This window comes from Podarcis filfolensis (genome assembly GCF_964270895.1).
Source record: "Podarcis filfolensis genome assembly, chromosome: 4".
NCBI classification, from domain to species: Eukaryota; Metazoa; Chordata; class Lepidosauria; order Squamata; family Lacertidae; genus Podarcis; species Podarcis filfolensis.
Genome location: NC_139607.1, coordinates 92,519,208 through 92,545,022, shown reverse-complemented (window position 1 = coordinate 92,545,022; position 25,815 = coordinate 92,519,208). Strand labels below are relative to the sequence as shown.

Genomic DNA, 25,815 nt, shown 5'->3' with positions numbered 1-25,815 from the left:
TACCATAATAAAAACAGGCATTCATATCCCACAGACTCTTTCCTGTTGTTTTTCATGGTGACTAAGACACACTCACGCCCAACTGCAACAAAACAGTTATTGTCCCTGCAAAATATGTTGAAGGTTTTATTTTTGTTTAATATTATGGAGGCTCATAGCTTATCTGGCCTTTTTTTTCTTAACAGCTTTGCAATCTGTTGGGCCCGACTGAGGCCTTGCAGTTCATGGTCCAATGAAAAGGTGAAGCCAGCCTAAGCCACCCTGTTGAAGGCAGGGCATAAATTCTTAGCAAGCAAACACACAAACAAAATTACTGGCAGATAGGTACAAAGCCTCAAAGAATCATGGCAAATGTGGTACAACACAGAGATATGGGGCGGTTCTGTGCTGCAGCAGTTACTACTACTGTAACTGAGTCTATCAGGTGAGCCTTTCAATATGCCTGGCACTGTCTGCTGGGGGAATTCCGGGGGGGGGGAACCTTGAGCCCAACAGCGCCCCTGAAAAAGTTTACATCTATGTCATAAACTGTTTAGCTTAACACAAGTGCATTGCTGCATCAGGCCAAGGATCCATCTAGTTCAGCATCCTGTTTTCTAACCACAGCCAGTGAGATGCTCTCATGCCCTGCTTGGGGGCTTCTTGAAAGCACCAACCTCCTGCCATTCTTGTGATTCCCAGCAACAGGAATTCAGATAGAAATTCCATGATCAGGAACTTTGAGCCATAATGCCTTATAGCCACTGATTTGTCATCTGTGAATTTACACGATACAGCTTTAAACCCAGTGGATATTATAAGTTACTTATGTGCCAGCTTCCCACACACGAGGGATGCTTGTGGGACAAGAAAGGAAAGCCTCTCCCCCCCAACCCCCCCAAAGATACCCTACACTCCCAAGTTTGGGTTCCAGTGCTCAACCAGGAGCAGTGGGAAATTTCTCTAAAGCAGCTTTCTTCCATAAGACCTGGTGGAGTGGACGGGGCCCTAAACACCGGCAATGCCTTTTGAACTCTGTCAAAATTGTGAAGCGCCAGAAGAACATTAAAGAAGAGCCACCAGTCTGGAGCCATACACTGCAAGGTTTAGGTTTGCCACCTCAAAAGATCCTTTGCACAGCCAGACATCTGCTATACAAATAAGATGCTTTGGTTAGGAGAGAAAGAGGAAAGCAGGCATGAAACAACGAGGGGGGAAACACTTGTGTGAAGCCAGCCATCCAGCCAGCAGATCCTCCCTTGACGTTGACAGGAGAAAGCGGAAAACACAAAAACCAGCTCTTTCAGTTACTTCGAACCATTACGACGATAGTTCTGCAACCAGAGTCTCATGTAGTGAACTTCCAAAAGACGGGCTTGCAACACGGAGTCTGGATCATAAGGGCTGTTGGAGCGCAGGTCCAAATGATGAGCACCTTCTGGGATCAATATTGCAACTAGAGTGTCCGTGATATTCTGTGTTACTCCGCCCCCAGACCAGGGGTCGAGCCCACCATTGCTGGAAGGGAAGGGGAGGGGGAGAAATGAACATCTATCTGCATGTTAGGAACATCCCAATTAACAAAAGGTTTGCATCCCATCCCAGCAATCTCTGCAGGTCAATGGAAAGGCTCGTTTTGTGTTATCACCCTGGAAACTGGATCAGGGTGTCAACTGTAAAGCAACTGTCAGGGATCCCGAAGGTCACGTGTATGTGTGTGTGTCTCCCCATCACACCAACATGCCCCTGATTATATTGTACATTTGCACCAATTCTACTTGCAAGCCATTGTGGAAAGTAATCTTGGCTGAAAAGTGGGCCATGAATGTAAGATTCCAGCAAAAATTCAAGCTGACACCGGCTGTTTACTTCTGTGCATGCATGTCTAAGACACCCGTTCCCACAAAAGTCATTCCTACTTTTAACAAGCTATGCGAATTGAGTGCAAGGCTGACCACATAAATCTCTTACTCATGCAATTCCAATATGCAATTATGTTATCATCCCCACCACTGGCTTGGCATCAGGTTTGCATCATTTGCTGTCTATTCAAGTACTACTACCTTGCATAAAATGGAAAATGTAGACGAGAGAAGCTGTCTGTTATTAGAGTAGCTTCTGTTGGTGGACAGAGAGTCACAATACAGTCACGGGTGGAATTCTATGCGGCTCCAGAACAGCACCAAACGCCATCAGCTAGTGACAAAGCTCACATTCCAGCCATGCCCACCACTTATGATTGACAGACACACCAACACCTCACCTGAAGATGATGTTGCTGTGAGCACTGATGTTCTTCCCCCCATAGAGAGTGGAGATCCAGTCAGGACGAGGTCTCACCCCCCAGGTTTTGAAGCATTCATCCGAGTAGGTTTTCAAGTCCCAATTTTCGGGCTCAAACATGTCGTTGATGCCATCTGAACACATGGGCATCACCATTTCAGTGCAAGCCTAGAGCAGAAGGGTGAAGAGGAAAACAATGAAATTAGTTTAGAGAAGTAGACTGCCTTTTTTTAAGGGGGGGGAATGAACCAACTTATGATCCTCTGTAAAGCAACAGGCAGGTACATCAAGATTGCTGTATAAGTAAGACAGCCAGTCCACTTCTAAAACAATCAAGTTTTCTACTTTATTTTTTTACAGTACAAGTTCACCATAACATGAGGACAATACAAAAGTGTGACTATTCAGCTTTAATTGCTTCATTGTTCTAAACTCCTGAGGCTCAGTGTATATCCGGAATGGGCACTCTTCTTGAAATTGCATTTGAACCCCCCGCCCCCCCCCCCCGCCCCTGGTCCGTATTTTAAACTTTTTTCTTCCAAGTTGCCCAACTTCACTGTTGTATTCCCTGGACATATTTCACAAGGCTACAGGAGGTCCAGTTCAACTAGTTTGACCTCAACGTCTAGACATTCTGTTGCAACTTGGCGGCTTTTCACCAACCCTCAGGTGTGTATAACTAAAGCAACTTTCATAATGTGACCCTGTTTTACCCCTGCCTCCTCCAGCAGTTTGGACGGCACACTCTTCTTAAAGAGCAGGGACCTACCTGGCCTTCTGTGCTCTGTTAAGCACCAGGCAGACTGATAGCATCACATCATGGATGAAGAACCCTTTCCCACCCAAGAGCTACATTTCTCCATGGAGAATCTTCTGGGAGCTGCATGCCAGAGATGAGCGGGGTCAAAGCAAAAATGTGCTTAGTCCCCCACATACCTGCCACCTGCCCCTGAAGTGAGAGGGTTTCCCCCTTTATCCTAATTGCCATGCTTGGGTAGGGAAGGCCACAGGCTAGGACCAAGGGCTGTGCTAGTTTGCCAACCGTGTTCTGTATAAATAATTGGCACTGTAATTGGCACCCACCACCCAAAAAGCTACCAGATTACAATTTGTTTTTCACTAGCCTGCTTGGCTGGCAGAGGAGGGGTGGAAAACACTGCCCCTCCCATTTCTACGCTAGATGTAGAGGAAAGATGGATTGCACCTTCTCTCCATCAATTCTGCCCCTCACAGTTGTGTTTAGGAATAGGCACAAATGGGCAAACCTTTATTCAGAACTGAGTTCTCATCAATGTTCAGTTCAAGGGATATTTTGCCTATTAGATCAGTTTCCTTCAGGAATACTGGGGAGTATGTTGAACCCTCCAACACCTCAACTGTCTTAATTTGGGGCAATGCCTCAAAAAGCATTCTCTATCTCTGTTATATTCCTCCCCATTTGAGGTATCCTAGTAACTATTGCTACTCTGAGGATCAGAATGGAGACTCCATGGTTCTTCAAATCTAATAGGCTTTTTAAAAGGACTCAACCAAAGGTTTACTTTCACATTTCTGTAATCCCATAATCATGTTGATATTTCTTAATTCTAATAGCTTTTAAATCCTTTAAGAAAACATCCAAAATGTTTTGCATTTTCTCTAATCACTGTGCTTTATCTTGTGATATACTATCAAATTCCAGCTTGGTTTCACAATACTGAGTAGTTTTTATCTGTCTTCCGTTTCCACATTTGAACGTTCAGTTAGGATGAACATTAAATCCGTAGAATGTATGTTGAGAATAGATGCCCATTTGTATAGAAGCACAATGGCTAATTGAACTCTCAAATGTGAAAATGGAGATGATAGCTAAGGATACTCGGGACAGTGAAACCGAGCTGGAATTTAATTGCATATGACAAGATAAAGCAGAATGGTTAGCGGAAATACAAAAAGAATTGATGTTTACTTAAAAGATATTTCAATGTAGACATTTAAATGTGATGAATTAGATCACAGAAATGAGTAGATATACCTTTTCCAATGACTCAGGATTAAATGGAACATATTGTAAAAGGACTTAAACGTAGATGGATCTATAACCGGGTCTTTATTGTGTTTCATACCAGGTTAGACCAGTTGCGCCTGTAACCTTCTTTCCTATTATCTGCGACCTCCTGATCCTATATTTTTTTTAATGTAGCTGTCGGAGATCAAACATAGGACATTCTGCATTCACATATGGGTCTCAAGAGCCCCACTTTGTGCCACAGTTTCACAGAGCAAATGATGCTGCATACATACCTGATAATACCAGCCCTGAATCCCAAGGCTTTTTGTGGCAGTCTGAGTTAAATTAAGGCATGAAGCACGTCCTGTGTAGTTATAGTAGACGTCTACTGCCTGTAAGATGTTTTGCAGCAGCAATTTGTCTGGCAGTTTGGGATTCCTCAAGTATTTACAAACTGCCTATAGAAAGACAGAAAAGGGGAAGTTTTTTTTAAAAGAGAGAATGCAAAGAAATCAGCAACAGACTAAACCTGCAGACAGGAGATGCTGCGTTTTCTGTAGACTCAGTTTGTCCACTCTGGTTAGTGATAGCAGATAAGCAACCTCTAAACTACACATCAGCAAATTAACTTTGAATCTTGGCATGGCCAAAACATTTGTTATTCTACCAATAAACAAAATCATTACCACAAATCTGCAGCGAGAGGATTTCCTTCATTATACTTTAATAAAAATAGGGGCGATGGACCTATGGTCCTCAAAATGTTGCTGGACTTCATTTCCCATTATCCCTTGGCCAGGGCTGACGGGAGTTGAAAGTCCAGCAACATCTGGAGAGTCACAGGTTAGCCACCTTTGCTTCAAAGAACTTTGAGAGTTTAAGCTTACTAACCCCAAATGATTTTCACAGAGGGAAATCATCTACGGTTGAAGGCAGTACGTTACTGAATACAGGTTTCCTGGGGATTCTAAATGGGAAGAGAACTGTTATGCTCAGATCCTGCTTCCCATAGGCGTGTGGCTGGCCACTGTGAGGGCAGGATGCTAGAGCAGATCAAGCAGCCTCTTATGATCTTAGGTGCAGTTCCTGCTGAGCTGTTTGGTCTTTCCAAGAAGATTCATTCTAGTTTAAGATGGCTTCTTTGCAGCATAACTGTGGATGCTACTGCAAACAGGCCGAGGATAAGGTAACAATCTGTTTTACATTACTTTGAGACACTGATGATCTGGTGGCTTAGTAAGGTGCGAGGGGAGGAGGGGGAGAGTTCCAACAGCTTCGGTATTCAGTTCTTGGCAGGAGCTGGTTCACTGAGCGAAGGGTGAAGGGGTGGGGGGAGTTAATCACTTATTAAGACGACTTCTAGCCTTTTCCAGCCTACTGAGCAGCTTCTCGGCTGGAAGACCAAGGATTCCTGAAAACTCCTTTACTAGCACAGATGTGCCATACAGAAGTTAAAGAGCTGCTTTAAGAGGCGGCAACCTTTTATGAAGGGCAGTGGGGAAAGGGGGTAGGTTTGGGGGAAAGAGGGAAAAGCCTGCACTTCCCCCAGAGGACCATGGGCCCCATTACAGAGGAGGATTAAGCAGATACATTCAACTGTTCGAACGGATTCTTTCCCCTAAGCTCTCAATACACCTCTAAGTCTCACTCAGGATAATCACATTAGTTTTGTCACTGAAGTCCCGTCTCCCCCCCCCCCCCCCGTTTGAAAAGAAAGGAAGGGAGGAAACTGGAACAGCTTATGCCACCCAGAGAGGCTGCATACATTTTTCCCTTTAAAAAAAATGTTTTGCAACAAAAGAGAAGGAAATCTCTTGGTTTTAGGTGTTGGGGAACTGAAGTGCCTTGTCAAAAGGCTCTCAAAGAAAGCTGCCTCCTCCCTAAATGGCTTCTAGCCATAAAAAAACCCTCTAAAGCAAGCAGTAACAAACAAAACAAACTTGGTTTCAAAGTTTTACCAAACCTGGATTTCCACGTATCTTCCCTCATCTCTCCCCCCCCATAAAAGGCCATTAAACTGTCCCAAAGTCCTAGACTGGGCTTGAAGAATCTCTGGGATGTGACCATTGCAGACTTTTAGGTACCTGAAGAGTCACCTCTGCCCATAAAAACGTGTTCGTGCACTTGGATCTTTAGGGGAGGTAATTGTGTCACTGCTCCACTGGAGTGAGACTTGGCAGGTATAAAGGGCAGGGCCTTCTCAGTAGTGGTACCTGAACTATGACCGTAGGTCCTTCTGGAAGCCTTTTGCTGCTATGTGCCATATTCTAGCATAGGAAACCCAGCTCACTTAAGAATACACGTTGCCTACAATAAAGCTACTGCTTTCAACTACTAGCTTGTAGCTCACTCCTTTTGCTCTTCTCTGGTGTGTGTGTTTGGGCAGGGGTGCTCCCCTCTCCCTGCTTAGGTTACATCACATCTTGGCACTAGAAATTCTGCTAACCCCCTTATTAAAAAATATTCATCTCCTCTATCTTCAGGCATCAATTAAAATCAATTGTTTAGAAACAACTCACAAGGCTGAAAGCCACAATTTATGTCTGATGCCTAATGTGCTGGCTGCTTTTGCACACTGATGTTTTTAACTGAAATTATTTGATACCTTGGGAGTACCACTGTGGAGCCAAGAGGCAGAATAAAAATCCATTTAGTGTTCAGTTATTATTGAACTACAACCTCATCAATAAAGGAAAATCATCTGGAGGTTGTGCGATCAACCAAATTATGCTTAGAATTCTCTTATTACGGAATCCTTGGGCATCTTGTGTCACTGCTGTTTATTCATGTTTGACCTCCTAGAGTCTTTAAAGTGTTGGCTAAAAGAGGGGATGGGGAGCAAATGAAAAGATGCCTTTGTTCAGTTACCTTAATAGGCCAGGCAGGGAGAGGTTGCAAGAAGTCAGCCTTATATGGGTAGTCAACCATTGCCAAATTAACCCAAGTCTCACTTAGCCATCCTTTGAAAGCAGCAGCATCTGTCACAGTTTTCAGTGGGCTACACAGGCGAAATGTACTCGAAAGCCAATGCAAGCCTTCCTCTAGAAAGGAGAAAATACAGAGATTCAGTTAACACATATTAAGCTGCCTTATGCCAAGTCAAACCATTGTTCCCTCTAGTCCAGTCGTTTCTCCTCTCTGGGCAGTGGCTCTTCTTGGGGTCTTTTCCAAGTTCTCTGATCCAGGAGTCTTTTTTAAAAAACTGGAGATGTTGGCAACTGAACTTCTATACTGAGTGGGAAACCTTTTTTTAGCTCAAGGGGCAAATTTCCTCACTGCCAACTTCCTGGGGGCTGCACTAATATTGGTGGGTGAGGCCATAGACAAAAAGTGGGCAGGGGAACAAATGCAACGCTTTTTCCAGGAGGTTACATTCAAGCCATACAAAAGTCACACAACACAACCCTCTTCAGGGAAGGAAGAGGCATTACCCGGATTCAAGGGCACATTTCACCCAGGCAGAAGACCTGAAGGAGGGCATCGAGGAGGGCTAGTGAGGTGAGCTCCGAGTGCTAAATAGAGCAGCCTCTGAACACCTAGATATGGCTCCTCCCCACTGTCAGTATAAAGAGTGCAGAAAGGAGGCTCTTAACATTTCGGGAGAGCCCTGAGTGAGATCCTATGGCCACTTCCAGCAGGGATTACACAAGCAAAAAGTATGTGTGTGAAATGTATTTGGGCAGCATAATGAGCATCTACTGGATACTGCTTGTGCCCCAACTGGCTACAGATAACAACTCTCACCAAACCCAGCATTTGTGCTTCTTAAAGCCAAGCTGGGAAGAAAGTACCTGGTCATTATAATGTGTGAGGTATGTGCGAAGGAAGGGAATAAAAGAAAGCGCAATCTCTGGAGAGTGAATGAAGTGGGAGCCTGGATGTTGTTTATTAAATCTGTATACCACCCGACACCCATAGGTCTTGGGTTGGTTCCCAACCTAAAGTTGCAATATAAAAAAAGCATGAAATACATAAAACATAAAACAATATTAATTTCTCCAAACTAATAAAAACACACACTTAATGCTGAAAACCCCTTAAGAACATTAATCTTACAACAAGGAGGCTGGTCCACTCCCTCATTCCACCACCAAAGGGCTGCCTCCAAAGGGATGACCCCCTTTGGTGTTGGCCCCACAGGGGCAGCCCCACCCCCAAGGCAGGCAGGCTTTATAGAACTGCTAGGAGCACATCATAGCAGAGATCGAAGGCCTAGAGAAGGCTCTAGACGAGTCTCTTCATGAGCTGCCTACCTGTGGAAGCAAGACGGTCAATGGCTGCCCAGGAGTTCCTGATGCTTTCTGAGCAACAGTTCCCACTCTTTTTGAAATCTTCGGTTACGATACGATAGAAGCTGCCACAGGGAACCAGGTTATCGAACTGCCAGATGGGGGCTGAAGCCGCAAGAGCTCTGTGAGCCAAGGGGAAAAAAGAGGAGATTAATGAATAAGGAGATCTAACTGAGCACTTGTGGTAACAAGAGCTTTTGCCATGGATCCAAACCCTAGCAGTGAGCCAACTGAATCATCCCACAAAGCCATTCAGTCTTGGCTTGTTTTTCGTAAGCTTTCCCCCTTCAGTTAATAGCCTTCCTCACAGAGCTGTTGCTTGGTTGTTCTTCAACATGGGGGTTGCAACCCATGACTTGCTTGTGCCAATCTTAAAAGTGAGGACTTGACAGTGGCAACAGCACTGTTTTCAAAAAAGGAGAAAGGGTAGTGAAGAAAGGTCACGAGACAAAATTAAAATGTGTCTTAAGTTGTGATGTGCATGCCATCTGATGAATATAGTTAATGGGTGTTATTGCAGATGCAGAAACACCAACAAATACCTCTGATGCCTTCAACACAGGGTTGGTTCCTAAAGGTGGAAATTTCCTGAAGCACCAAGAACAGCTGGTCAGAGTCAGTACAAGAGAATTCAGGTGCCATGCCCCATCTCATCCAGACCCACTCCAACCTGCCTAACATTCCCTGGAGCTAGCCCTTCTTAGATAGAGTCTGTGCCCACTGTAAACTGCTGGTCCCCCAAAACTGAAGTAGTTTGCTCTGGTAATAAAGGAGTTTGTGTTTGTGTTTGTGTGTGTGTGTGTGTGTGCGCACGCACACACACACACACACACACCCCTTAATCATGAGATGAACACATCTAAAGACACACAAACAGACAAATCTGCTGTGTGTGTGTGTGTTTGAATATTGGATATTTAAATCCAATTAGTTCTCTGTCAAATATGCAGAATTTTCTATCAGACAAGATCATTTTCTGATACTCTTTTGGTACAGCACTCACCCAATTACTATATGAGGATATTTCATTCGAAACCATGCAGCAAGCATCCCTCCGTAAGATCCCCCTATGGCAATGACAGGAGTGTCCTGGGTGCCAGGGATAGTATGCTTCAGGTGTTGAATGAGCACTGCAAAATCAGCCAAAGCTTGCTCTGAAGACAGGTAATTCAGATGCTTGGCATCCTGAAACAAGATTGCATGACATTTGCATTTAGCAACAGAAAACTGACTCTTAGTCTTTGCTACCCCAATGCAGGAGGTGAAAATGCTATTCATTTCTCACATGGCTCAACGGAGAGAGCACCAGAAACAATGATGTGGGAGTTCAGCAAAAAGGTACAGAAGAATCCACACATGGCAGCAGACTTGACTACTCACTGCACAGTAGCCCACATGGTTTCTACTGCAAAGGAACAGGACTGTGTCTGGGATGTTCCCACCCACTTTGGGTAGCACAAGCGCCACCTATATGAACATGTGATACAACTGCACCGCGAAGTTGTGTGTTGTGGGAGGGATTATGCCATAGTAGGGTAAAGCTATGACAGTGGGTGAAACCCTGTCTACTTTTACCAAAGGAACCCTTGCAAATGTCACACGGCAAGACTGTGTCACCTCCAATGTAGAAGGACTATGAGGGAAGACACTGAGTTTTAGCTGTATTTAACTGGCTACCCTTGCTGAAACAACTCATCCCTATACCTCAAATTTCCATTTTGCAATTGCTCCAGAGCTCTCTTATTTACATATAAATTGCTTATGGTTTTTTCTATTACTGCACCCGTATCTCCCATTCTAGTTGTCCTCTAAAATTCTAAATTCTCTATTGAACCAATGACTAACCTGAATGCAAGGGGTTACTTACACTGAATGATTTGTTTCCAAAGGGCAGAGACTCTCCATAGTATCGGTGTTCAGCAAATACCAATATGGCATCAAGCTCTTCCGCTATGTTCCACATAAGACCCTGGAAGGAAGTAAAGAGAAAAACCCAGCAGAATTAATGTTGTCTATTTACAAACTGCCAACCACTAAACCATTTAAACATAATTTTAAGTTATAGAACATCCTATGCATACATAATTACTATAAAGCAAAAGAGTTATAAGGTTGTATATTCTAAAATTTATCATTCCAATTAATCTACTATATATTTTGTAAAGCTGTTTGTTCACTATGCATTTGGAAATCTCTTAAGATATGATACCCAAGTTTTGCATAATGGTTCCTGAGATCAAGGACCAAGCTTTCGCCTATGTTTGGATACACTCAGATGCCCTTTTGAATCAACATGAAAACTGAGCCTTTGAAAACTGTCCTGAATTTAAGCACAGGGGGTTTTTTTGCGGCGGGGGGGGGGGCATGTTCTTAGAATTCATGAGCAATATAGTAGTACCTCGGGTTAAGAACATAATTTGCTCTGGAAGTCCGTTCTTAACCTGAGGTACCACTTTAGCTAATGGGGCCTCTTGCTGCCGCTGCACAGCCACCATGCAATTTCTGGTCTCATCCTGAAACAAAGTTCTTAACCTGAGGTACTATTTCTGGGTTAGCAGAGTTAGCAGGTTATGCTGGCAAAAGTACCACATCCCAGCTCAGCTGGAAAAATACCAGCCTAACTCCCTTGTCCCAGATCAGCCAGGGTAAGCTCTGCCTGAGCTGAGACCAGTGGGTATTATGTTGGCATAAGCCCTGAAAAAAATGGACATTCCAGGGGGGTGAGCAGAACTGGGCAGGGTGCCTTACAATGGATCCTGAACTCCATTCAGATCAGTCACATGACCTGGCAACCAGTGTGAGCATATGCTGGCAAAAAGGGTGATATAAGCAAAATTTACGCTGGCATATTTCAAGCAACTTTTGTCAGCTTCCTATAGTTAGGATTGTTCTGTTAGGCATATTCTGTTCTACCATTCTGAAACTGATGGAGCAGTATTTTTTTCCAGTTTTTTGCTTTATACATTTTTGCAGCAGCAAGATTTGTCACCACTTCCAAGTCATCTATAACAAAGTTATTTAAATAATACAAATGTGATATTTTTGGCTCCTGGGATTATCCAGTCATTTTTATTATTATACTGCAATCCTGAAATATATGTAGGAAATCAGAATGCCAACCGTCTTCTAAGAGCTATACAGATAATAAATGACAAGAGAGTTCCTACCTAGAATCCTAGACTCTCCCTTACCGTATTATTGGCAAACCAAGTGATATCTCCTTCATTGCCAGTATAGAAGAGCATTGACCCGATATTTCTTTTCCAGTGCTGGTCTGCAATGAGGTAGCGTTGCTTGAATGTGCCATCTTCGGAAAAACCAAAGTGGTCGATCTGCAGCAACAGACAGAAGGGAGCTCATGATATGCAAAGAAGGGAAAACTCATCAATAAGGAATTTCCTAATTTTAGACCATTCTATCTGCAACTCTCCAAGTAATGAGATTCACAAGCTATTTATTTATTATATTTCATACCGCACCTTTCCACCACAAGGAGCTCAAGGTGGCATACATAGCTCTCCTTCTCATTTTATCCCGAAAATAACCCTGTGAGGTAGGTTAGGCAGAGTGTGACTGGCCCTAGGTTACCCAGTGAACTTCATGGCTGAGTGGGAATTTGAATCCTGGTCTCCCTGGTCCGAGTCTGACACCGTAACCACTACACCAACTGGCTCATGTGCTATTCAGACATGCAGAACCTATCACAGTAGAAACAGACTCAAGTAAACAAACTCAGCAAAGAAGATTGGGATGGGAGTAAGACAGTAGATGGAGCTGTTGCATAAACTAAAACCTTCTTCCAGTCAAAGCAAAGGATGCGATCTGAAGCTTTGTGCATTTGGACTACTCAGGTGGGAGTCCATATAAGTTTCAAGAAAGGCTACAAACAGTAACAGTGCTGAAGAAGTCGCTCACCTTGACGGATCCTACTGTTTTTAGTTCTAGGCTATGTTCACATAAGCAAAACTAAACCATACTAGATACTCAGAGAAGTTATGCAGTACAGTAAGCCGGCCCCTTAACGCAGCGGTTACACCTAAAGCCAAAATCCTGTATAGTCAAAACACATTGGGTTCAATGGCAGGTGGGGTTGCCAAAGTCTTTTTTCGTGGATGCTCACCCTCTTTCTGCCTATTTATTTATTTATTTATTTGCCAGGCATGTAAAGCTGAATACACACAAGTTAATTGCAGGCTTACTGTGCAGAACAGCAGTGGTGCTGCAATGGCAGGAGTCCAGAGCCCTGCTCAATACAAGGTTTTAAACTGAATCAAGCAATGCAGATTGTTTTCTTGGTAAGCAAAGAACAAACCTAGGCTGCAGAATGTAACACTCCATTTTGTTCATCTATTGAATTTCATTCCCTTGGTGGCTATATTATCCCTCTGTGGAGCATAGCTAATGTTGGAACTTTCATCCCTTGCTTTTTTTCAAAAGCCAGAGCAAAATAGGATATTACTCTCACACACTGCAATTTAGGTGCTGGTGCTGGAACCAAGCGTAAAGGAATATCACTCTATGGACAAAATGTAACTAGTACAGTTTTCTGATCATGGGGGAAAGCTTTAAGAATTCACACTAGTCCCAAACAAGACACGGTAGAGGGCAACAGGGCACACATCCTGTCTGTATTATCGTCTCCTTGTAAAAAGAATCAGGGAAGTCACAGGATATCCTCCTGCAGCTTACAAGCCCACATCAACAAGCCAAGCCTTCTTAAATCTCGGTTTTAAACGAAGTATTACTTTTAAAAATATGTAATCAAAGTTTTTTAACATCAAGAAGGGCAGGAGTAGATACAGTGGCAAAGCTAAACATAGCAATCCTATGCATATTAATTCAGAAGTCTCACTGTGTTCAATAGGACTACTCCCTAGGAAGCATATTTAGGGTTGATTCAGCATTTTTACACTGCTGAATCAAATGTCTGTCAGCTCATCATAATTCTCAAAGAATTGATCGAACCCTAGCCCCCGGGAACCTAGCCCCCGGGCATTCTCCTCACCCCAGGAGAACTTCTGCTTTATCAGTGACGTACTGAGCATCACAAGGAGGAACATGAAACTCATGCAGAGGATTTTCCAAGCTACCACTCCAAATCTTAGCTCACACACCCAGGTGAGGACAGTGGTTTACTCAAAGAACTGCAGGAACTCCCCAGCCCAGGCATGCAATGAAGAGGGTGCTCAACACATGGGCCAGGCTTGCTTCCTTTCACTGAAGGAAGGGAAAAGATCAGTGTTCAGGTATCTACATAAACTGCAAACACATACAACCACCCCTCTCTACTATAGAAGACAGACAGGCAAGCCCCTACTTCCCCTAAACAAGACAAGACAAGGAAGAACTTACCACCCCTCCCTGGCAGTGCAGTATAGGAGGAACTTGGAATCAATCCACCCTTGTTGCAGTGACTAAGGAGTGCAGAATAACCACGTGGCAGAACCAACCTTCATAGTTAAGCTGACAAAGAAAGGAGTCAGCAAGAGGCTTCAAAGCACAATGTGAAAAGAATGTTGTGGGGAATAAAACTAGTGTTTCAAAAGATTTAATTGTTTTATTCAAGGTATGCATGTATTATGCCATGCCCCTCAGCAGTTGTTTCGTGACTGGCACCCACAACAATCTACCAAAATGCCAAGTGTGCCCACTGGCCATAAAAAAAGTTGCCAAGCCCTGACGCAAAGTCAATCACCATGTTTTATTGCAATACATGGAGATGTTTCATGCTGGCACCACATATTCTCAGCTGTCAGAGATGCCATTTCAGCTGCGTCTCGGACACCCAGTGTGGCTGGATGAAGATATGGCAACAGCTCCCTACAATCCATAATTTGAAAGGTGGAAGCAAGCCTTGAGACTGTGTGCCCTCCATCCTCCAATCATGGCCTAAACCATATTTGTCATATTTTTAGGACAAAACCTGGTTTGGCTACCCATCAATTTCAGATTTATAAGGGAACTGAGATTTATGTCTGTATACATCTCATGTGAAGTCACAGCTACTGGGGAAGGGGGGGGGGAATCTGGTCCGAAGGATAGGTAACATGGGATGAGGAATATAAATTCTTCAGGACCCTTCCCATTTTGTAAACCATGATTTGTCAAGCCTTTGCCTCAATCAGACAGGATCAGCCCCCTGAGGACCAGATGACCCTCAGGGTCCCTTCCAACTCTACAATTCTATGATTCAATCTTCCGATAAATCCTTGTCTAATACCAAGACATTCACATTTCCTCCTCCCTTTTTCACCTTTGGTAAGCCTCTTCACCTTTGGAAATTTTGCTCTACTTCTGCTTTTCCAAAGATAATCTTCAATCTATGTTTTTTTAAAAAGAGATATTGCATCATGGTGTTTATATTGGATTCAAAATGCAAATTGACTCTTGCTTCCCTCTGCATCTTCCCAATCATAACTTCCCTTTAATACACACTGCAAGCTTAACGTTTGCTTGAAACTTATTCCCAGAATATATATAACCTTAAAACTGACCATAAAATATGAGACTTTTATATAGATAGCTGAGTAATTTGATTTTATGGCTTGATTTATTTTCATCAGCAAGCGTGTGCTCCAGACACTCAACACAGGAATTGAAAGTATCAGGTAGCAAGGGATGGGGAAACTTCTGCCCCAAATCCTGGACAGCTACCGCCACTCAGAGTATGTTATTATTTCATTTCAGGGTGTGAATCTGTGTGCATGACTAAAGTGATCATGCCAGAAGCTGTGGAACAGAAGCAGACTTTGGTCATTATAAGACTGTGGCTCATGGTTTAGGCAGGCTTGGATGCTATAAGCCAGGCTTCATGCCCTCCAGATGTTTTTGCCCTGCAACTCCCATGATCCCTAGCTAGCAGGACCAGTGGTCAGGGATGATGGGAATTGTAGTCTCAAAACATCTGGCGGGCCAAGGTTGAGGTAGCCTGCTATAAGCTTTAAGGGCAGAAAATCCCATGTCTACCTTGACCCCTTCATGGAACACGAGGAACAAAAGGCTTCAGTTGAACTGAGAACATGTGCCAGGTGAAGAAGATGCAAGACTCATTAGCAGCTGAGTGACCTTCATGAAACGCTTTGTGCCTGATAAGGCTTGAGAATATGTCACTTCCCAAAAATAATTAAGTAAAACTAAAACACCTTTCTTTTTCTTTTACAGGAGTCTGCCACTGATGTCACTTACCTACATACCGGTAATTTAATTTTAGTGAGATAAGGTGACGTGAGAGAAAAGAGTGAATTAGAAGACAGGAAAATTACTTTTGCTAGTTTTATAATTTTGCTGCTTTATCAGTTCCAATGCTTTGATGAAGTCATGCAGAGCTCTTGGCACACAATCCACTGATAAAGATACCCAGATGGAAGGGAAGAGGGAAGTCCAATAGGAACTTCTACAAAGTCCTTTGACCCTACAGGACAATAAAGACTCCTATTGTCAAATAAATCCCCCAGTGATTTGTTCACAATACATGACTATTTTTAAACAACTCTTACAAAATACCAACTCTTTCCATCCTAAAATTTTGATTAACCAAGGATGTTTTTCATTGAGAGTTTGATACTGTTTTCCGTTTGCTTGGGATCACTTGTATTTTAATTACAAATGCAGCCATCCCTGCACCTGCCTGATTTTTTTTTTTACTAAAGTGGAACCTCGGTTGTCGAACATAATCAATTCCTGAAGACCGTTTGACTTCCAAAATGTTTGACAACCGAGGCACAATTGCTGGTTGACATTTTTTAAAATAAATAAATGGAGAAAGGTGCCTAGGAATCCGTTCGGCTTTTGAGGCATGTTGAAAAATGGAAGCATTCACTTCTGGTTTGTCAGTGTTCGGGTTCCAAATTGTTCGGCTTCTGAAGCGTTCCAACAACTGAGGTTCCACTGTATATGGTTCAGTATTTCATGAAGCACGTCACTTAATACTCCCAAGGTCAATTATTGCATAGTATTGCAACACTGGCATCAAGATCTTGACTTTAAAGTCTATTATAACCTAAGTGCGGGTGGCGCTGTGGGTTAAACCACAGAGCCTAGGACTTGCCGATCAGGTCAGCGGTTCGAATCCCCACGACGGGGTGAGCTCCCGTTGCTTGGTCCCTGCTCCTGCCAACCTAGCAGTTTGAATGCACATCAAAGTGCAAGTAGATAAATAGGTATCGCTCCGGTGGGAAGGTAAACGGCGTTTCCGTGCGCTGCTCTGGTTCGCCAGAAGCGGCTTAGCCATGCTGGCCACATGACCCGGAAGCTGTACGCCGGCTCCCTCGGCCAATAAAGCGAGATGAGCGCCGCAACCCCAGAGTCGGCCACGACTGGACCTAATGGTCAGGGGTCCCTTTACCTTTACCTATAACCTAAGACCAGATATAAAGAGTTATATTAGGCTGCCGTAAACATGATCAAGACTGCCTGAGTCTATAGAGGCATTCATTTCATCCAAAGTGGGAGCCTCCTGCCAACCCTAACACGATCATCATTTTTCATAGAAAAATACAGAGGTGCATTCAAAGATAAACAATAGGCCAGGAGCTTGCTAATAAATACATGCTGTTGTTCTGAACAAGAAGTCCAAGTAAATGTTCTCACAGAGGAACACAATGTACACTTCCATACCATGTTCTACAAACGACAAGCTTTCACTTTATTCAGGTTACAGCTTCTTTACACAGCAGTGTCAAAAGATGTGACCTCACATCATTAATTTCTTCAGAGACCATATGTTTGCCTTCCTCTCCTCAAAATAGGTGTCTGAACACCGCTTCCTGTGTCAGACTGATACACACAACCAGTGTTCAAAAATCCCAATGTTCTAGGCGCATTTTGCAACAGGGAATTTCACTAATGTGAGCTGTTTTTGAGCTCAGAAACTGCTCACGCTAATGAAATTCCCTGTCGCAAAGTGTGCCTAGGACAATGGGAGTTTCAAACACCGGCTAAATTTTGCTTTTGTGCAGTTTGGTTTCAACATTTGACAATGTACATTCAAAATGTTTACCATCCTTTAATGTTCTTTTTAGTTCTGCCACCCAAGGAAGCTATTATCTAGTAGGATATATCTACAAGGGCAGCTCTTCTAGAGTCAGATTCATAGGGCAGTTCCAACCAAACTGAAAATGGGTGTCTTCGGGAGTTCCATGCTTGGGTGTGGTGGAAAGCCATCATGCCATGCAAAACTACTAGTCACACCTTTCCATTCTAATGAGTTTTAGGGCTCCACAACATTTAAGCAACCATGATACTCCATTGTTAAGAAGGTATTGCTTAGTCAGTGTGATATGACAGCCTTCTCTTGGAATGTCAGGTGCTAAATAAGGATAGAATCAGGATAGATAATCCTATATTATATAAGCCAGACAGAAACAATCCTAAATTCCAGTAAGGAGTTCAGCTCATGTTGAATTAGGGTCAAAGTAGACATGATTAGGGGTGAAATAGACATACTGTATGCATCCCTGTATTGGCACCAAAGGGTGGAAGGATTTCCTCCCCATTCCAGCTTCAGAGGAGGGCTTCCCTCAGAACTACGGTAGAGGAAAGAACAGCAAAGCTCTCCCTCCATTGCTACTCTTACCCTGTTAATTATCCTAAAATGCTACTTGCTGTTTTGACCCTTTACTTACTAAAATACCACTGCTTAAGAGTGGAATGAGCCCAGGTAGAGCTAGGAGGGCACACCTTCCTCTGTAGAGGATGAAAGTTAAGATACAGTGATGAGGGAGGATCTTGTAGTTTCTTTATCTGTTCCTTCTCTCTTTCGTTTCTTTCTTTTCTATATTTCCTGTAGATTAGTTTGTTTCTTTTATTGTATTGTGAAAACGTCAATAAACTTTTTTTCCCAAAAATAAATAAATAAAAAGAATAAAAATAAAATACCACTAGTTAACTTGCCCATGTTGTGACTTCTTCACTATTGGGGAGCCATTCCACAAGTTATACAATAACCAGCATGGGCTTGCTTCCAAGTATACATTCAGCAGAAAGTTGCAGTCAACCTTTGCTCTTTTAAGAGATGCACTTAAAGGACATGTGTTTTCAAAGCACTAGCTTGTCAGTCACATTAGTGACACATGCTTTTGCCCTACAGAGTTTACAGTCGCACCTTGGTTGTTGAACTTAATCCGTTCCGGGAGTCCGTTCGACTCCCGAAACAGTTCGAAAACCAAGGCATGACTTCCGATTGGCTGCAGGAGCTTTCTGCACTCAATTGGAAGCTGCCTGGTTTGCGGTGTTTGGGAGCCAAAACGTCCAAGTACCAAAGCGTTCGACAACCAAGGTACGACTGTATTTCACAATCTTGATCCCTCAAAAGTTTGCTTGGCTCCCCAAAAGTTAACAGATTCTAGCCCTTGTGGCTTTTGGAAAGGTGATTATGTTCCTGACTGAAGCTCAACTAGAAAGCAACGTGGAGTGATTGCCCAAGACTTGTAATCTTACACAGTATAGCTTGCTTGAAGCTACAGTTGTTTTAAATGAAGGCTTGCATTCTTTGCCCTGTGAGGCACTTATACTAAGATTATGAAGGCTATGTAGTAAAACCCAGCGGTAAGAAGACAGCTCCTTTCTCCACAGGTCTATCCTAGGCAAGCCAAAATGGGACACCATGAAATGCTTGAAAGAAAAGCAATCGAAGAGGACTCACAGGGCAGTTACAAATTCCCAAGTCAGCTGAGCAGATCAAACCACAGGGGAATACCAGGGAAAATATGTTTTTGTGGGGTTGGGGGAGACAACTTCCCACTAGAAATATATTATTATCTTGCATGCCAGTGATGCTGAGGAACATTAGAAGTAATGAAAATTTGGTTATAATAAAAAAATTTATGATCCTGCAATTGTCTGCTGATGCACCAGCTTCATGGGTTCTTAACTAGGGAACACATTATCTTCAGCTGGAGGATTCTACTTGTCTACTCAGATGGGAAGGAAATGAAAAGAGGGGTAGTTTGCTCTATCTCACCACTAGCAGAAGAGCAGCTGATGGGTATGCAGGAGAGGACTCTTCATTATGGCACCTGGATTTGAGAACGCAATTGAACTTTCTGTGATAGTGCTTCATCAACCAATAGACAAATTTATTTATCTGGGCGTTTAGCTTAGACAATTAAATGGTTTGCTACGTAGCCACGTGTAATTTTGGATGTTTACTGTATTGCTTTATTGACGCTGTAACCACCTTCAAAGTGCTTTGGAATGGAAAAGGAAAGATAACATCATTCTAATAAAAATAAGATATTGGACATGGAAGAATGGGGAGTTTGAACGCATGTCCATCCATGTAGCTCATTGGGAAGGCCTGTGTATGTCACTTCCTCAGCTGCAAGAATAAAGTGGGGTGATCTTATGTTAACCACCAATTGTTTAGAGCACGCTTCCTCAACCTCAGCCCTCCAGATGTTTTGAGACTACAATTCCCATCATCCCTGACCACTGGTCCTGCTAGCTAGGGATCATGGGAGTTGTAGGCCAAAAACATCTGGAGGGCCGAGGTTGAGGAAGCCTGGTTTAGAGGGAGAAAAGTGGGGCGCAAGTATCATAGTACAGCTGACAACTAGCAAGAACTCATGTCTGCCAAAGAGAAAGATGATGGGGAAGCTGTGACCTTCCAGATGTTTCAGACTACAACTCCCATCAGTCCCAGTCAGCATGGCTAATGGTCAAGGATCACCTACATATGAAAAGCCACAGGTTTTCCTCCACTGGGTATAAGGGATCCTGCCATGCCAAGCTTTTTGTGTGAGCATGTGGTGGGGGGTTGATGAAGTGGGGGAAAGCACATATCTAAGCCTTTGTTACTGCATTAAGCACTGCAGTGAAGGAAAAAGCTGGAAATTATGAAAAGGAAACTCTTCAATTACAGACATCCTTAAAGAGTCATGTCTGCAGTCTGACCTACAGATTAAGTGCATAAAAATAAAGTTTCACTGAGAAAACACAAACAACTACTTCCACTATTTCCGAGGACTATTGTTCAAAGGCCTATTGTTTCACTCACATTTTCTTTTGTCCCTCACTATGCAAACATCTGCCAAAAAGGACTCATACGAGCAATGCTGGCTAGCAACCTCTAAGAGACAATCACTTATTTTAAGAATAAGATAGAGAGAATCGGACACCTCTTTCAATTGGTGTATGATGGAGGCAATGACTCTGAAAAGTAAGAGGAGAGTCATGAAATACAATACAGAAATTTTAAAAAGTAATACTCCAGGATATACTCCATTCAGACCTAGCCATTTATGCATGCCCTAGAACAGTGTTCTTCAAGCTTGGCTAAGGGAGCAGGGTATGTTGGGAGTTGTAGTCCAATAACATCCAAGAACTCAAGGATTAAGAGCACTACCTTAGAAACTGTTGCAGCAAAACATTGCAAGGGAAAGCTGGCAACACTAATGTGGCAACATGCTTGCCATTACTATTCTTCTTTTGAAAAATCCACAATGAAATTTCAAGGTTCTTCATGGTTCATGGGTGCAGTTTTTAAGACATTGCACATTTGAGTCTACAGCGTTCTGATGAAGGTGATCTGCGCCATCTGTTTTAACTGCCTGGGAGAATGGAAGACTGCATTTGCACCTGTGCATAATTACTTTCATGTATGAAACCAGGAAAAACACTAATTACACATCCGTCAAAACAAACTGATGGCAAGCGAAACTGCCATGTGCTCTCCTCCCTTCTGCAGGCAGCCCAAGACACCTATTAAATCAATAAGCAATTTGGCTTGCAACATCTTTCCTTCCACCCTAGAGTTATTTTTACTGAGCCACCCAGGGACAAGGCATTGCTACATCTACAGAAACACAAAGATCCATGTTTCTACTTGAAAGGCTTTTTTAGTTTGTTGGGCTATATTACAAGAAGGGTTAGGGTTTTGTTATGTTTTTATATCTGTTGGAAGCCACCCAGAGTAGCTGGGGCACCCAGTCAAATCGGCAGAGTACAAATAATAAAATTATTATAAGGCTAATTCCACATGATCCAAACAGTTGGCCCTTCTACTTAAAACCTGTAACTTGCCTTTAGCCTTATTAAGATAGTAAAGCTTTCTCCTAAGCAACCAGACACAAAGAAGGGCACGTTACTGGACCTCTAGGGGAGAAAATGTTGGCCAAGTGCAAGTTGTCAGGAAAGGATAATGTGAACAACTTTTAAAATGCAAAATCCATCCCCCACCCCTTAAAAACCAAAAGAAAAAATGTTTGCAGGTCCCAATCTACTAATAGCAGCTCTGAAAGGTAGAGCAACCCAAGATCACTGTCTGCTTCAGATGTTGTTAATGGAAGAGCCATGCCAACTTCCTGCACTTTTGAAGTAAAGAGCAACTGTCTCCAGACAGCAAACTGGTCTATCCCACCCACTGCTGACGAGCTGGGCACATTCTTAGTGCATAACGGGCAGCCACCATAATAAATTCCAGCTACTATGCAAGCCCTTCTCAGAGCTATGAGGAAGAGGAACAGCACACAACTGGATTTTGGAGTTGGGAGACCACACACACCTTCAGTGCTCATTTGCAAGGCCAATATGGGTATGTCATAATACAACCCTTCTCACAGCAATCAAAGGTTCCCAATATATGCATACACCATATGAATTTGTCTGTTCCAAGTCTACATGTGCAGCCTTATTTATTTATTTGTTACATTTCTATACCACCTTTTCTTCCAACGAGCTCAAAGTGGTGTACATGGTTCCCCTCCTCTCCATTTCATATTCACAACAACCCTGTGAGGTAGGTTAGGCTGAGAGATGGTGACTAACCCAAGGTCACCATGTCTCCCAGGTCAAAGTCCAACTCTAAGCATTATGCCACACTGGCTCTCAGCCTTGGCATATTTATATGTGATTTATACATTAACTCTCTTCAGTCAGGTGATCATCTGGTATTCTGCCATGCAACTGGCTCCCCTGTGGCACAGCTACAATAGCTTGGGGCTTTGTGCTGCTTCATTCTAAGACAAAAGTACAAGTCGTAATTCAAGCTTTGTCCTGACCCTCTGATCAGTTTGATCACTCCAATCTCAGCACCTCAGACTAGTTAAATGAACAGACTTCCATACTGACAAGAGACATACCTTAATTATCAGTCATGGGAGAGGTCACTACACTGATTGTCTCAAGGCAAGCAGAATGCATTTAAATACCAAGTTTGAAGTTATGTGCTGTCCCCATGACTTCTCCAAATCACATCCTCATTTTCCGGTGGCATGTGATTTCCACGAAGATAAACATGAAACTGATTCTGCGTGACCACCCAACATAAATTATTGAGTGTTAGCCCAGGGGAAGGGAACCTCTGACCCACAGGCCAAATGTGGCCCACCAGCCCTCCTCATTCAGCTCATAAGAACCTTTTCCCCAAGCCACACCCACCTGCCCAAGACCAGACACATGGGGAAGCGAGAAAAGGTAATTTTCCCCCACCCCAAAAAAAAAATGCTGAAATGATGCACAGGGAACTCTATCTTTCTAGGGCAGCTTCTCATCCCACTCTACAGGCAAATTATGACAAATGAGCAGGTTAAGCCACCTGTCATTCCCCCCAACTTCATTTTTTCCATGAACTTGTTAGTTTTGTTTTACAAAATGCATCTGAAAGTGACTTACAAAAAATAGTATGCACATTAAAACCACCACAGAACTAAAAGAGTACAAGCTAAAAACACATTCCTTTTTCTAAAAAGGCACATCCCACCCACTGAGGGCCACAGATAATTAAATACCAAAGACCTGGCAGAAAAGAAAAGCTTTTAACTGGCACCCAAAGTTCACTTAACAGTCACAGCCAATCGCTGGGTTTCATGTTCAAAAGTACTTCACATACATTATAATCTCATCAATCTATACAAGGCTACTATTGATGAAACTCATGAAATTTTTGTGTTTTTGGCACCGAGTTTTGAATCTCCCCCTCCTATGAATCAACTAACAGTTTACAGCACAATTCTCTGGGACTTTCTTCTAAGTAAGCACACAACATGTTCAATTGGGCCCACTCTCAGGCAAGTGTATATAAGAGCTACAACCAGAGGGTGTTAGTTAATAGGAAAAGCCCAAGAAACCTGCAAACTAATAATGACATGATAGGTTAAAATTAGATGAACTCATAGCCAAAAAGTTTAATAAGGCCCAATGGTTCTGTCTCTAAACACCAGTTGCTCGGAAAATCAAGCAAGGAGAGTGCTATTGTGCTTACGATATGCCATGTGCATCAGGCTGGACACCGTGAAAACAGAGTGCCGGACCAGGTAAGCCTGTGGTGTGATCCCTCTTATGTACTTACAAAGACAACTGACCAAGTAGAAGGGAGAGACCAGAGTTTGCACAAGAGCAGAAGGGCATAAGGCTCCATTAGCAGAGGGTGGCAATTGTGTCAAGGAAAATTGGCTGGGCTAACTGAAGACACCTCCTAGCCAAATAGAAACACCATAGTTAGCTGAAACCCAGTTGCTGGCTTTTGCTTTCGTGCCCTAGTTGTGGGTTTCTGGAAAGCACTTGTCTAGTCACTGCTGAAAAACAGAATAATCATGAGTTCATCTAAGTTTAATGTAAGAAAGCAGCAGCCTGGGGCAAAAGAGTTGTGAGAAAGCACATTCTGTCATTCAAAAAGGCACCAAGCACCACTGGGAGATTACACCACCCGCTTTCCTGGAAGAGCATGATGCACAAGGGTGAAGCCGACGTGGCTCCATTGGCCACCCAAAGAAAAGCAGCTGCAAGAAGCTTGCTTTACCCCCTCCCTGCCAGAAATGAAATTTATTAAGCACCTTCTATACGAAACACTAGTGTCAAGAGTATGTATGCATTTTTCCTCCTCCCTCCAAATCTTTTTCCTCTTATGTACTGTATCTCTTTTTTTAGGACTGTGAGCTTGAAGACATGAGCAGTCTTATTACTGATCCTTGAGAGTCACTCTGGGAGTCTTCTTAAAAAGGCAAGTACAGTGGTACCTCGGGTTAAGTACTTAATTCATTCCGGAGGTCCGTTCTTAACCTGCAACTGTGCTTAACCTGAAGCACAACTTTAGCTAATGGAGCCTCCCGCTGCCGCCGCGCCACCGCCACGCGATTTCTGTTCTCATCCTGAAGCAAAGTTCTCAACCCGAAGTATTATTTCTGGGTTAGTGGAGTCTGTAACCTGAAGTGTCTATAACCTGAAGCGTCTGTAAGCCGAGGTACCACTGTACCGGTACTTTTTAAGTATGTAAGAATACTTAACTTGACACTGGGCCACTCCAGTCGCACTCATCCTGACCTCCTTGCACAAACATTGTCGCAGAGCTTAGATTATATCCCATTTTCACTGAGTCTTCCATCTTTGCTGACCATATATTCCAATTCGTTTATGGGGCAATTAGACACTACTGAGCATTCAACCCATCTCCATCCTGATTTTTATGTTTTCCCATGGCTCACTCATTTGCCCCACACTTTTCAATGCCTGTCACTTTCCAAACTTATGTTTAAACGTGGCTCTGTTGCACTAGGGAGGCAGGGACCATTGACCCACCTGAACTGCAGTTATATTGTAAATTCCTATGAATAAATTACCAATAATAAATTTAATCGTTTAATATTTAACTTAATACTATTAATTTATTGTTAATGGGAAACTTATTAACAAATTATTCATAAACTATTGCCATTGATTTAATATCAATTCATTTAATACCAATGGCAAACTATCCATAAATTACTAATTATTATTAATGAATTACTATTAATAAGAAAATTATTGCTATTATTACTTTTAAATATATGCATGTAAACTTTTGTCCTTATTTCCTGACACTTTCCAAATTGGAAAAAACAACATTTTATTCTTTTGAAACGTGGCTCTGTTGCACTGGGGGGACAGGGACACTTGCCTTGTCCCACCTGAAGCGAGAACACCTTAGCCTATCAGCTTTTTCCCCTCCGCTGAGGCGAACCCGCTCTTCCCCGCCTTACCTTCTGGGTGACATAGCAGGTGCGGTAAGTGTGGGAGTCATAGAGGAGGCCGGGGTCGGGGCGGGACGCCGTGTGGAGAGAAAGGGGTCCGGGGACGACGACGCCCCCTGAAACCAGGCACACAGCCTCCAACAACCCAAGTATCACCGGAAGCCTCATGATAAGACTACCTCAGCCGCAGCCGCGCACCGCCCTTTTTATAGCTGAGCATCGTGAGGGCGGGGCCGGGGGAACGGAGGGAGTAGGGCGCGAGGCGGCTCCTGGCTCCGCCCATTGGCGCGAGGGAAACCAAAACCAAATCCGTTGGGCGGTGAGGGGAGGA

The 25,815-nt window shown here is 43.2% G+C and overlaps 1 protein-coding gene across 1 annotated transcript; it reads right to left on the bottom strand.

The window, feature by feature from the left end:
- Positions 1-109: 109 nt before the first annotated feature.
- On the bottom strand, positions 110-25,784 carry PRCP (prolylcarboxypeptidase). Its single transcript, XM_083609958.1, has 9 exons — positions 25,494-25,784; positions 11,733-11,873; positions 10,409-10,510; positions 9,545-9,726; positions 8,506-8,663; positions 7,121-7,293; positions 4,546-4,710; positions 2,243-2,430; positions 110-1,497 (listed from the first exon to the last, which is right to left on the bottom strand). The coding sequence occupies exons 1-9, from the start codon at positions 25,650-25,652 to the stop codon at positions 1,287-1,289; spliced, it is 1,479 nt and encodes a 492-aa protein (XP_083466084.1). The 5' UTR covers positions 25,653-25,784; the 3' UTR covers positions 110-1,286.
- Between the last annotated feature and the right edge of the window lie 31 nt (positions 25,785-25,815).